This window comes from Arvicanthis niloticus, chromosome 1 (assembly GCF_011762505.2).
Source record: "Arvicanthis niloticus isolate mArvNil1 chromosome 1, mArvNil1.pat.X, whole genome shotgun sequence".
Taxonomy (NCBI): domain Eukaryota; kingdom Metazoa; phylum Chordata; class Mammalia; order Rodentia; family Muridae; genus Arvicanthis; species Arvicanthis niloticus.
Genome location: NC_047658.1, coordinates 90,656,961 through 90,671,647, shown reverse-complemented (window position 1 = coordinate 90,671,647; position 14,687 = coordinate 90,656,961). Strand labels below are relative to the sequence as shown.

The following is a 14,687-nucleotide window of genomic DNA, read 5'->3' as shown; positions in this document are numbered from 1 at the left end:
CAGAAATCCGCCTGCCTCTGCCTCCCAAGTGCTGGGATTAAAGGCGTGCGCCACCACTGCCCGGCAAGAGAGTATTTTCTACCTGGTAGATGATAAATAACTTTAAAAACTGAGAATATTCCATAACGCATAACATGTTCACTTTGGGTAGGAATGCAAACTCATACAATCTCTTTCTGGGTGATTCTGCCAACTTCACTGCAGGGATCTTTTACTGGAAAGTATATGGAGAAGTGGTGGTGGCCACAATATAATTTTATTCCTCCTTCCTATTCTTTAAAAAATTGATGACTATGACTATTTTTTCTACATATATATGTCTGTATATTACATGTATGCACTAGTACACTTAGAGGTCATGAAATACTGTCAGATACCTGGGAACTGGAGTTAAAGATGGTTATGAGCTGCCAGGTGGGTGCTGGAAAATTGAACCCAGGTCCTCCTGAAGAGCAACCAACGCTCTTAACTGTGGAGCCATCTCCTGGCTACATAATATGACTTTAATAGCAAACTAGACCAGTTTTAATACAGGTAAAGGAAAGCATCCAGCAGAGCCCGCACAGCGTGAAGAGAAGGCAGACAGCTGTGAAGCACAGGGACAAAGTGTCCACTTTAAGGGAGGGAATGCTCACCAGTGTCCTTTAAGAATTAAACTTCTGTTTACTCTCTAACTCCTCCATTGGGAACCTTTGATCAGATTAATGGTTAGCTGCGAGTATCTGTCTCTGGGTATGTCAGACTCTGGGGGACCTCTAAGGAGACAGCCTTATCAGGCTGCTGTCAGCTTTCCCCTCCTGACATCCGTATCAGCGTCTATTTTTGGTGACTGCACATGGAATGAATACCCAGGTGAAATGGTCTCCATACAGCCTCTCCTTCAGATTCTGTCCCACACTTTGTCTCCATATTTGCTCCCTTGGGTATTTAGTTACTCTTTCTAAGAAAGACCTAGGCATCCTCACTTGTTCTTTCTTCTTCATGAGCTTCATGTCATCTGGTAGTTGAATCTTTGTTGTTTCAAATTTTTGGGCTAATCTCCACTTATCAGTGAGTAAATACCATGTGTGTTCTTTTGTGATTGGGTTACCTCACTCAGGATGATATTTTCTAGTTCCATCCATTTACCTAAGAATTTCTCAAATTCATTATTTTAATAGCTGAGTAATATTCCATTGTGTAAATGTACCACATTTTTTGTATCCATTCCTCTGTTGAAGGGCATCTGGGTTCTTTCCAGCTTCTGGCTATTATAAATAAGGCTGCTATGAACATAGTGGAGCATATGTCTTTGTTATATGTTGGGGCATTTTCTGGGTATATGCCCAGGAGTGGTATAGCTGGGTCCTCAGAGTAAACTGAAGGAGCCTTAAGGGTTGGTGGCCCCCATGAGGAGAACAACAATACCAACCAGCCAGAGCTCCCCAGGGTCTAAACCACCAGCCTAGGAGCACATATGGAGAGACACATGACTCCAGCTGTATATGTAGGGGAGGATGGCCGTGTTGGGCATAGGTGGGAGACAAGGTCATTGGTACCTTGAAAGCTGAGCACTGAGGGGGGGGGGAATCTGAGGGTGGGGAGGGGGATTGGGGGGTAGGTGGGTGAACACCCTCATAGAAGCAGGAGGAGGGGGGATGGGATAAGGGGTTCCTGGGGGGGGGGGACTCAGTAAGGGGATAAAATCTGAAATGTAAATATTATATCCAATAAAAGAGGGAAAAAAAAAGAAAAGCAGTTAGGACCAACATCCTTAATAAAATGTCAGCCCTCTTAAAAAAAAAAAAAAACTATCTTGATACTAAAATTTGTTTTGAGAATTGTATATTGCAGAATGATCAGCCTTGGTGTATCTACTCAACAAGCAAGCTGAGCAGACCTGCTCTAACCTCTGAGGTCCGGGAACTCCATCTGGAGGCAGTGAAGACACAGCATCAGAGGTTTGTCAATTTGCTCTTCCCCCCACGCCTCTTCTAATATCTCAATGCCCATAATCAGCTTGAAGAAGCTAATGAAGAGTCAGCGCCCCTATTCCCTGGGCTTGGGGACTAAGGTGGTAAATGTTGGGCTGTCTTTCTAGGGAAAAGTAGTGGTTTTGTGGGAATAGAGACGATTAGCTAGGGGTTAATTGCATAGCCATAATCTATTAGTAGAAATCTATATAATTAGTATCAAGATGAAGATATAAATTCTTAAATGGCACCAATTTACTTTCATTACAAATTTTAAGGTTTTCATTGGCATGAGCTTCTTATTGATATAAGAGTGAGATGAATATTGTTACTCTCATAGGCATTGTGCCAGTATAACACATTTAGGAATACAAGGCTTAGACCCAGTCCTTCTTTAACTTTTTAAACTGATTTGAGATGGTCAGCCTGTGAGTTAAGGGACTATAGCAAATTCATGGCTTGGGGTTTATTATAAGGGTGTTTTCTATGTTTTATTTAGAAATAGCTGAGTGGAGATAACAGACAACAGTCCAGATTACCTTACATGGATAGTTGGTTTTCAAAACATCAGAAATTCATAAAATTGACATGACAAACATTTCTGTATTAATGTTCATTTTTATTAGAGACCTGTCTGCTCCTGACAGCTTCCTGTCTTGGATTCTAAGAAGAAATTGAGCATCCTTGGAGTTACTCCAGTTGTGGTGAGACAGCCACTAGGCAAGAATTGCCTCTTTCCTTCTACAGACAAATTACTGTCCAGAAAAGGACACACTTGCAGAATAGTCGACTGATTATATCTGCCTAGACAGAGTAATCAGCCCTTAATAATTCTGCAGCACTAAGGTCTGTCAGATGATCCTGGGCCAGAAGGCGGAAGAACAGATGCTCCAACATTTTGAAGTAGAACAAGTGTCCAGGTGTTCAGAGGTCTCTATAAATTGGCTAAGTTTTAGAAGCTATGCTTTATGCTTCCCACAATTATATTTAACTCAGTCATTCTGGATTTCTGACGGGGTTGAAAACTTATAGCCTCATAGCCAATCCTGACTATTTACTTTGAGAGAAAAGATTTGAGTGGATGGTCGTCAGCTGACATTCATTCTAAAGCCAGGTTCAGAACTAAATGTTTCAGTCAGGATAGACGACAGAGGTGCTGGTTAGTCAACAAAAGGATGGACTGGGTATTAGGACTATCTTGTACCTCACTGGTACAAATTGGCATAATTATGCTCTAATTGTATTTTGTGAGAAAAGTTTCATTTTAACAGGAAGGGTGATATGTAGGAGGAGCTAAGGTGGGAGGAGTACTGACAGGAAGAGATGAAGTAAGAAGAGGAGGAGAAGAAGGAGAGAAGAAGCTAGGTGATGAAAGAGAGAAAGAGGGGGGAGACAGGGAGGCAGATGTTCATGTATCTCCACCAGTCAAAGATAGTGGTTATATCTAGGTTGGGTAGTGGGTTACACCTCTGATTGAACAATACCAAACTTATAAAGCCTATGATTAACATTTTTAAAAAAAAATGTATAAATGCAAAAAGGAAAAGGGGGCATGGGATAGGGGTTTTCTAAGGGGGGGGATTGGGAAAGGGGGTGGCATCTGAAGTGTAAATAAAATATCTAATAAAAAAAAAAAAAGAATTAAACTTCTGGAGCTGGAGAGATAGCTGAGCGGTTAATAGCCCTGGCTTCCAGAAGACCTGGGTTCAATTCCTGGCACCCACATGGTAGCTCACAACTATCTATAATTCTAGTTCCAGGCATCCGCATGCAGATACACATGCAAACAAGACACCAATGCATGTAAAATAAAAAATAAGTAAGTCGTTAAAAAATTTAAAAACTTAAAAAAGAATTTTTTTCTTTTAAAAAAAGAGAGAAAGAATTAAGCTTTGGAAACAGTGAGATAACTCAATAGCTAAAGGTGCTTGCTGCCAAGTGTTTACATCCTGAGTTCAATCCCCAAGCAGAAAGGGAACTGACTCCCACAGATTATCCTATGTATTCAACTAGAACAATACATGAATGTACATATACAAACAAACAAATGTAATTATAAAAAAGAAAAAAAGATGGGGCTGGAGAGATGGCTCAGTGGTTAAGAGCACTGACTTGCTCTTCTAGAGGTTCTGAGTTCAATTCCCAGCAACTACATGGTGGCTCACAACCATCTGTAATAGGATTCGATGCCCATTTCTGGTGTATCTGAAGACAGCTACAGTGTACTCATACATAAAATAAATAAATCTTTAAAAATGAAAAAGAAAACAGAAAGTAGGTCTGGTGAGGCACAAAAGGCCTGGTGAGGTGTGTATGCATTCCCAGAGAGGCAGGAAGTAATAAACTTGAGGCCACCTGGGAGACAGAGAAATAAATCAGAAACAGGAAGGAAGGAGAAAAGAAGGGAGGGAGGAAGGGAAGGAAAGAAAGCGGTAGATTGGTAGGCAGGAACACGGCAGAATTTTCTCCATTTATAGGCAAGTTTAGAAGCTCATTTATCTTGACTAGAATGGTCCACTTCTACAATCCTGTATTTTCTCTTGAAATGGAAGTAGAACTGGCTTTGAAAATATTTTAGATCAAATCTCCACCTTGCTCTCTGGTGCTCAACTCTAAAAATGTAATCAGTACACCGGAAAGGTCTGTGCCAAAGCCCTCAGGGCAAATCTAACTTTGCCTAGAGGTGACCATAGGGCCTGCTCCTGTGTCACTTGGGTTGAGAAATCATTACGTTCTATAATAGCTCAAAGGAATGTCAGTCTTGGTCCTGGCCTGGTTTCTATAACACACTGACCACTCACACCAGTAAGCTAGGACTTCATGCATCAGGAAATACAATCCTTAATACCACCTAGATTCAGTTTCTCATCTGACAAATGCTCACTGTGCATCTACAGCACAAATCCCTGCTCTGTGTTGACTCACTCTTCTCCTGGAAGATACAAACATTAAGCAATGAGTTTTTTTAATTATGTCTGAGTTGCTGACCAAAGAAAAACACTCTAGACAATTAACAGAGGCATGGGGCTGTGTATGGGGAACAGATCAAGTACTGAGTGAATGTGCCTGCTGATATGGCCACAGCCATGTCATGCACCTTAATGCCTCAGACCCATGGTAAGGGCAAGGCCTTCACCAGGTCAGGCTTAGAGTAGCGGCAAAGCCTTCTCCTAGTCCTAGTACAAATGCTGACAGCGTGTACAGACAGTATCAGCCACTGCTTCCTCCTCTGGGGTGACTGAAGCCTGAGACTACTCTCCTACCGAGATCAGCTAATTTGACTTCTTGCTCAGCAGTACATAACAAAACACACTGAGTTTCTAGGCTACTGGTGCATCTCCTTCAGACGCATGGCCCATCCAATTCCACCTTTTTTTGTATGTGTCTATGCATGTCGTTTCCTCATTTCCATCACCCCAGTCAGGTCAATCCCATAGCCATGTGGGTCATTTCATGTATCAGAGGTGTCTGTCTGAGGGAGCCCCATCCCATCTGAGCTAAGTCAAACATCCTGGAATAATCTTAAGAGTCCTCAGCCACCAGTCAGCACTCTCTCTCTCTCTCTCAGCTGCTCCACCTTCCAAAAGTATCGTGAATGTGATGGATTTGCAGTCCTGCCCCCATCCTGTCCTGAGTACCAGCAGCTCTCACTTAAGATTTTCCGGGCAGTAACAGTCTTCGTCTCCCTGCCTCCATCCTTGCTTCCTACCATCCGTTCTCTGACTTTTAAAACCCAAATCAGGCTACTTCATTCTCCAGCTCAAAATCCTCGAATGGCTCCTACCTTATAAGAGAAAAGTTACAAGAGGAGCTGGAAAGTTGCCTACAGTTAAGAGCACTTGGGTTCTTCCAGTGGACCCAGTTTCAAGTCCCATCACTCACAACCATCTATAACTCCAGTCCCACAGGATCCAGTGCCCACTTCTGACCTTAGTGAACACCTGGTGTGCATGTGGTGCACATACATACTGGCAAAGCACTCATACACATAAAATAATTTTAAGAACTGTTCAAGTTCCAAGAACCTATTATGCACAGACTCTTCTCCCTCTCAATTACTCTGTATTGCTGCTTATAAAACAAGTCCAGCAGGCTTGGGAACATTTCCACTCTATTTTCTGCCTGGGATACTGTTTCCTCAGATGTCTCCAGGGCACACTCCCTCACCTTCTCCAAGTGTTTGCTGTAGACATATCTTCTCAGTGGGACCTTCTCTGGTCTTTCCCCCTTGAAATCACATCTGGTATGACAAGTATGTGGCTTGCTTCCTGTCTGGTTTCTAAGAGCTCCATTTGATTTGTTTACTTCTATATCTGTAGTCTAGAACACCACTTCCATAAACAAAGCAGGCACTCATGAAAGAATCTGTGTGAACAAAAATACAATTCTGTAAAGTGACATGAAACCAACAGAGGGACCAGCATGCTTGACGGCTCTGAGGAAGGAGTGCTGAGAGAAAGGCAGAGTAGGGTGAAATGATGCTGGGGACCCATATCAGAACAAGCAGGACCCTGCAAAACTGGGTAAGGCCATTGTCCACAAGAAGCCATTGAGCCATGGAGGAACACAATCCAGACAGCCTTTTAAAACTTCTGGCTTCACTATGACGTATAGAGTAGAAGAAAGAATGACTGAGGAAGCCCAGGAGGCAGAGGAATGCCTTAACTCTGATCATACCTAACCTCACCTTGTACTGAGAAACCAGGAACTGAGGTGGAAGGAAGGAAGTAGATTCCAGAAATACTTTGAGACGAAAAACAATGGATCTAGGTTACAGATCACGTAAGTGGAAGACTTATAAGACCATGTCTCCCTGTCTTACCTGTGACCTAGTGGCCAATGGAGTAGGGTCAGGAGAGGAAGAGCATGTCAGGGTAATCTTTAGCAAGATAGGTTAGCAGCAGAGCATCTGATGCCATTCTGAGACACCTGAGTAGATATTTTTAATTAGGTGGATATACAATGAAGAGTAACCAGATCATAAAAAGGCACAGTGGGTCAAATACCACATTGTATGTAAGATCTGGAAGATTTTTCAAGTGACAGGATAAAGTCACCCTGAGGAGAATAGGAATGTGTATGAAGAGACTGAGTGAGGGGGGAGAAAACAGGGTTTCGGCAGAGAGAGAAAGCCCCCTCTGCCACTACCCATCTCCTGCACAGCTAGTAGAGGAATGCAGCTAGACCATGTCAGTTCACCACTTACATCCCTGAGGATGACACTACCTTCTGTGGGTCTTACCATCATCCTCTGCAGAATCCTCTTCTGCTGCCCAGTGCCCACCTCTGTCAAGTTCCCCTAACATACTGCTCTGCCTCTGTCAATGTTTCTAATCATGCCTGGCAGCCTCTGTGCATGTTGTAAAGATTCACTATTCCACTGTACAGGGAAAGCAGCCTTGGCCTCTAGGAACTGGCTGGTTAGCACGAGCCAGGCCTTCATCTGAGGGCGGCTGGCTTGGTACCCACAGTGAGGCCATGCTGTTTTCCTGCTGGGCATAAACAATCTTGCAGGACACAAGCATAAGGCATTCTGCAAGAATGACAAGTGATGCAGATTGAGTGCCCTGCTGAATTCTAAACACAGATTAAAAACAAGATCACTGTCTTAGTTTGCTTTCTATTGCTGTGATAAAGCACCAACACAACTAAAACAACTTAGGAAGGACAGGTTTATTTGGCTTACATGCCCTAATCGCAGTCTATCATGAATAGAAGTCAGGGCAGGCACCAAAGCAGAAGCCCTGAAGGAATACTGCTTACTGGCTTGCTCCTCAGGGCCACCTGCCCCCAGGTGGTACTGTCACTTGGCCACAGTGGCCAGGGCCCTCTCATATCAATCATTAATCCAGAGAACCCTCCACAGACTTGTCTGCAAGACAGCCTCACAGAGACATGACCTAAGCTTGTGTCAAACTGACAAACACTAAGTAAGTAGCACAGGCATTGTGTCACCCACAAAAATACCAAGGCCCCTCTCTCCCAGCTGACACATGACTGGGTTTCTATTACCCCTTCAATCCTTCTCCAAACATTCTAATACCCTGAGTGTGTCTCTGCTCTTAGCATTTGATCCACAGCACGTCTGTCTCATGGATCCTCCTACAAACAACCCAGCTGATGCACACATCCTAACAAGTATTTTCTGTGCCCTCTTATTGAGAGACTACAACTATTAAATCATCTTCTCTAGCCACAAGTGTGTGCTACAGGGCTAAGACAAATGTCCTACAGGGAAGGACTGTTAAAGCTCTTAGAGGAACACGAATGCAGTTCCGCTTGAAGGCTTCTGTGGCCTCTGTCAAGCAGTATACTGGACAGAAAAGTTTGGAAGTAGATAACGTATGAAATTTAGTCCCAGCTGCTCACAGAGTGAGAGACATGAGGACAGGATTCCAAGACCTGTCTAACCTACACAATGAAACCTTATCTCAAAAACAAACAAATCAGGTGCTAAGACAATGGCTTAGCAGGTAAATAAAAGCATGAGGATCTTTAACCCCTAGCACCCAGGACACACACAAAAACCTACCATGGGTGTCTATAATCCCAGAGTTCCTAAGAAACAAAGTCATTCCTGTACAAGCAAAGTAGATGACCTGAGTTTAGATCCCCAACACTCACGTAAAAAGCCAGAAACTGTGCAACTGCCACCTGAGTTTTGGGGGAAGGTTGAGATAAGTAGATCCCTGGAGCTCACTAGCCAGAGAATCTAGCTAAATCTGTGAGCTCTAGACTCAGTGAGAAATTCTTCCTTAAAAAATAAGATGGAGTGCAATAGCTGAAGACACCTGACATCAAACGCTGATGTTCACATGCACATATATGTGTGCATACACCAGTACACATGTATATGCGTGCATATGCATGTATACAGACATATACACAAACAGAATTTTTTTTTTAAAGAGTAAGAATGAGTTGTCCAGAGAAGCAGTTAGGGTATAGACCAGGCTGGCAGACACAAATTCACAGGAGTTCAAGTTGTCCTACTATGTGTTATACCACAAGTATTCCAGAAGGAAATAGAAACTAGAAGCTGTGCCGTTTCTCTGAGATCCACCATACCCTGCTGGACCACACCTTCTTGCTACTGTCTCCTTCTGGCTACTCACCTAATTCATCAAAGAGGTCTACTAAGACCAAAGTACGAGAGAGATATGGGCACTGCCAACTCAATTGTTGAATGATGAACTATGAACTCTAAGCTCTGACTTGAGGACAGGAAAAGCCATGGTCCTGAGGAAAGCAGACTGAGTTCTAATAACTGATTAAGGCAACTGCAAAGGAAGAAGATGGTTATGTGCCAAGGCAGAGAGACCCAGGATACTATGGTGGGAAAGGGTGGTCCCAAAGGAATGAGGGTATATAGGCAAACTGGGTGTTTACTGGGCTCACCCAGGGACTACGCCAAGAATTAAAGAGGGTGCTTGTTTCAGCAGCAGATAATCTAAAATTGCAATGCCACAGAGGTTAGCACAGTCTTTGTGGAAGGATGATACAAAAATTTTAAAGTGTTCCATACCCTGCATCAGTTCCTACAAAGGTTGTTTAACAAAGGCCAGCTGTGGGATTTGGAAAGGTTACCCAAGGCCCACGCCTAGAAAGAAAGAAATAAGGAAGACTAGAAGTGAAACATACACGCAAGTCTTCAAGGAACTGATTAACTCAGAAAGGGTAAAGGACAGCTATTGGGGGAGGAATCCTGCTGGATATAGTAAACCTCAAAAAATGGGAAGAGGAAAAAACCAGCTTTAAGAACACATATCTCAAACACCTGACCCTTGGGATACTACATATGAGAAACAAGATGACTTCAAGAAAAGGACATCTGTAGGGAAGCATCAAAGTTCAGGTACAGGGAAGGAAAGAATGGTTACAAACAGATGATGAGCTGGAGGGAGTTACTGGATATGGAGCACTCATTTGAGAGGACACAGTGTAGGTATGGTAGACCCTGGGTCACTGGTAAACAAAGAACAGAGTGACCCAGAACACAGCATGATGAGCATAATGAGAAGACAAGGAGAGTATGTGAGTCTGATTCATGTTGCTGTAACAAAATAACTGAGCTGAGTACCTTAAAAAGAGGTTCATTTGGCAAATAAAGTTCAAACAGCAAGGCACCAACTTGGCAAGGTGCCCTGACTGTGTCAGAGCCAAAAGTTGATGGGGGAGAAGACATATAAAAAGAGAGAGCAAGAGAGCTTTTCTTGACAGCCCACTCTCATAACAATCAACCAAGTCTCAAAGAATGAAAATTCCCAGGCTTGGAGAGATGGCTCAATAGTTATGATTTCAGCACATGCACAAAAAGCCAAGCCTGGGTTTGCACATGCCTGTAATCCCAGTGCGGGGTCGGTCAACTGATGGGACATGCAGGTTGTAGGCCTAATTGAAAAATGAGAGCTCCAGGTTCTGCAAAAGCCCTTGCCTCAAAGGAACAAGGCAAAAAAAAAAAAAAAAAACCCTACGATATCCTTTTCCAGCCACCACATGGGTGTGCACAAGATCATGTACCTACACACACACACCCCAACACCAAGACACAAATATTCACACACACATACACCAAAAAAGAAAAAGGAAACAACGAAATACATTAAACCTTTTTAAAGGCCTCAACAGTTCTCAAAAGCATCATCCCCAACAGTGACACATCAGGAACCAAGTAAATACAAACCTGATATATCAAAGGAGGCCATGATTCTGATGGTTTGATGACTACAGGGGTGAGAGTAGCAATAATAACTAGCCTGAAACATCTGTTTCAGCCACTGCTGAAAACACTCCACATTCAATCCTCACCACAAGCTCCCGACACAGGCAACCTCATCACTGCTCCAGGACTCTCGACCAAAGGAGGGGCAAACCAACACACAGTGACAGAACTGCAAGGTGCCCTGGGAGGCCGACTGACTTTTTAAATATTGTCTTATGGATTTGATGCTGTAACTCAGGGTGGCAGGAACCAGTCAGACCCACTGCTAGTACATGCGCAGCAACTTCAAATAATATTCTGACAGGAGGGAAATCCAAACCATTACTAGTAAACTATTGACAACTTCACTTTGTAGGAATCCTGTAGTCACAACCTTGCATCAATTATCACACTTAATCCTCACATACAAAAGGTATGCTAACTTTATTATTCCCATTTTAAAAGAAGAAAGGAGGAAGACTTCAGCAGAGATGGATAATTTGTTCATATGCCCCACAAGCAAGCATCAGGTGATATCACAACTTTAAGAGATTTATTTATTTATTTACTTATTTACTTATTTTTATGTATATGAGTACACCAGAAGTAGGCATCAGATCCCATTACAGATGGTTGTGAACCACCATAATATGGTTGCTGGGAATTGAATTCAGGACCTCTGGAAGAATAACCAGTTCTCTTAACCGCTGAGCCATCTCTCCAGCCCCTGATATCACAACTTTTGACAAGACTGAAAAGTTTTATGTGTTACAATGAAGATGTTGGTCTCCCAGGCAAGATGGCTTAGGAAGGTGTTTGCAACCAAATGTGATGATCTGAGCTCAATCCCCAGGACCAACAGGGTAAAAGGAGAGAAATGACCCATCCTATACTGCCTACTGACACACATACACAAAGTGAATAAATGTAATTTGAAAAAAATGTGTTCAAGGATATTGACTACAGTATCACAGAAACCAAGAGTCACCGACTCCTCAAGTATAGCCTAAGGATTAATTTATGAGGGCTGAAGAAATGGCTCAGTGGGTCATGGTTAAGAAGATCAAGTACTGAATCCCAAGGTCAGTTCCCAGCGCATATATTGGATGGTTCACAACTGCCTGTAACTCCAGCTCTACAGGACCTGCCAACACAATGTGCATTCAAACAGACACAAATGCACATATGCCAGGTGGTGGTGGCACACACCTTTAATCTCAGCACTCAGGAGGCAGAGGCAGGCAGATCTCTGTGAATTGGAGGCCAGCCTGAGTGAGTTCCAGGACAGCCAGGGGTTATACAGAGAAACCCTGTGTCGGAAAAACAAAACAAAAACCTTAACAATAACAAAACAAAACAAAACAAAACAAAACAAACAAACGAAAACAACCCCAAACCAGATTCTCAGAGACAAGGGTCCGGTGCAAAAAGCTCTGAACACAAAGCACGACCCCCAGTCACATCCACTCTGCCCATTGCTCCACATGATCGGCTGAGAGTAGAGAGCAGATAGTACGTATCACTGAATCTTCAAAACCACGTAAGAAACCAGATGGTCATCTCCTCCCCCCCACCCGGTCTATCTCTGTCTGTCTCTGTCTCTCACACACGCTTTTACTGTGTGATGTACCCGTGAGCGCCTACATGTGCAGGTGTATACAGCTATGCATGCACATGCTGGGTCCTGAGATTGATGTTGGGTGTCTTCCTCTTTCACTTTTCGCCTTAGTTTTTGAGACAGGGTTTCTCATTGAACCTGGAACTTGCCAATTTAGCTAGACCACTTGGTCAGTAAGCTCCAGGGATCCCCTTGTTTCCAGCTCCCCGGGTTGGGGTTATAGGCATGCCACAAGCAGTTTCTTACATGGATGGTGGAGATATGAGCTCAAGTCACAATGTTTACACAGCAAGCACTTTTCCAACTAAGCTCTCTCCCCAGCCAGCCCTACTTCAGAGACAAGAAATCTACGGCAATTAAAAAAAAAAAAAAAAAAAAAGTTAGGGGGCTGGGAAGATGGCTCAGTGGGCAAGAACACTTTTTGTACAAGTGTGAGAACCTGAGTTGGATCCCTAGCACAACAAAAAAGAAGGGCATGGCCTCACACACCTGCAACAGGAGATGGGGGCTGGGAGCAGGAAGACAGCTGAGATTGCTAAGGCTTGCTCCCTACCTAACCAGTCTGGCCGAAAAGGTGAGAGATCCTATCTCAAGGGAACAAGGCAGAATGATAGAGCAGCAGGACACCCAACATCCTCCTCTGGCATCCACAGGTACAGTCACCCACACATGCACGCACCTACACCACACGCACACGCACGCGCACACACACACCTTTCCTTTTTAAAGTTAGGAACTTGCCCAAGTTTATATAGCTTGGGCAGTCTGGCTCCAGGATTGACGCTTTAAATCCCTATGCTTAGTTTCTGAGACTCTACAAAAAGGGCAACACTTCACCCCAAAACTTGTATTCCCCACACCATAATACCTCTCTGGCCTACGCCTATCTCCAGGGCATTGTCTTAACTGTTCTAAAGCCCACACTCCTCCCTTGTTCTGAACATGGTTCTACTTCCTTGTTTCAAACTTTTCTTGCCAGTTTAAACATCCCTGTATAAATTTCAAGCTCTATATAAAGACACTGCTGCATCTCCAAGAGCCCACACTAAATTGAGTTTACTGTTCCTCCCAACTAGACTGTGAGTCTAGTATGTCAACATCATCATGTCTGTTTTGCTCCTTTACGTATTTGCAATCACTGAAACCGAACCCTACCAATTAGCTCAAAATAAAGGCCTAGCACACTGCAAGGTCCCAATAACTTTGTTGCTGGACATGAAGGACATGCAAGCTTTGTGTTTTCTTGTGCACTGACAAGACCCACCACCACCTGCTACAACTCCATAAATACTGTGGTCTATGTATAGTATTTTTTCTACAAACACTGCAGGAGGCCAGGACCTGTAATCTATCCCTCATAGACTTGAGTTGCAGGTGCAATGGGGAATCATGACCAATTTCAACAGGATGTAACCTACCAAGCAAAGTTGCATTTCTAACCCAGCAAAGATGTAGCTATTACTTGCAACACACCGTGTCTTTCCCGAGGGCCAAAATCTAGCAAGCTTTGTTCAGCGCCTTACTCCTAGTCGTGGTACCCTGGGTTCATACGCACTCGGTAATTATGACTTAAACGAACTCCTCCCTGCTCCGTGTACTTCCCAGGTGTGAAGCCTGGGCCGCTCCAGATGAGTGCGGCAGCTCCTTCCCAGTGTCCTAGCGTATGTCTTGGACAGTGGCCCTCTAGCCACCTAGGCTCCGAACACCAGCGCCCATCCCCAAACCCAGCGCCCCCAGGCACCTCTTGCAGAGAGAAGCATCTTCGCAGGTGCCGCGCACTCCCTCGTCGTCCAAGTCACAGCTCGACGCGCAGGAAGAGAACGAGGACTCCCTCGAACTGGTGGCCATGTGCGTGGGATGTTCTGGGGTGCGGCACCCACCAGGGACATGGAAACGGGAAAACGAGCAGTGGGAGAAGAGGCAAGAAACAGGCACAGACTAAAGCAGCAAGGATAAGGAGCGATAGGCGGGCGCTGCTGAGTGACGCCGCCCCCGCGCCGCCCACCCACCTTTCAGCTGATTGGCTCCGGGACTTGACGTTTGTTGGACCAAGTTCCTCGTTCAGTCAGGCCATTGGAAGATTCTTTAGGCTCCGCCCGCACAACCCGGAAGTTTCTAAAGAGAGCCCGGACATGCTGGTGGCGCTACAATGCTTTCTGGGAAATGTAGTCTTAGTTGCTCTGAGTTTTCCTTTTGCTTTCTTGCTGGTCAGGAACTTTTATAAATACGGTCAATTAAAGGCTGAAGGGCAGAGAGTCCATCCAAAGGAAGCAAGTTTAAAGTATTAACTTTCTGTCACCCTTTGTGTCCTCCAACAATGTAACAAACTTTTAGTGGGGGAGTCAACACTGTGCCAGGTCCTGTGTGGGAATGAGGAACCAGTGAATAGTAATCAAGGTTTAGGTGACATCGAGTG

At 44.1% G+C, this 14,687-nt stretch overlaps 1 protein-coding gene across 1 annotated transcript in view; it reads right to left on the bottom strand.

The window, feature by feature from the left end:
- Lcmt1 (leucine carboxyl methyltransferase 1) overlaps positions 1 to 14,260 on the bottom strand; it is a 57,516-nt gene extending 43,256 nt beyond the window's left edge. The window contains exon 1 of the mRNA XM_034489826.2: positions 14,013 to 14,260. Coding sequence (XP_034345717.1) covers positions 14,013 to 14,119 — 107 coding nt within the window. The 5' untranslated portion in view covers positions 14,120 to 14,260. The remainder of the gene's footprint in view (positions 1 to 14,012) is intronic.
- Between the last annotated feature and the right edge of the window lie 427 nt (positions 14,261 to 14,687).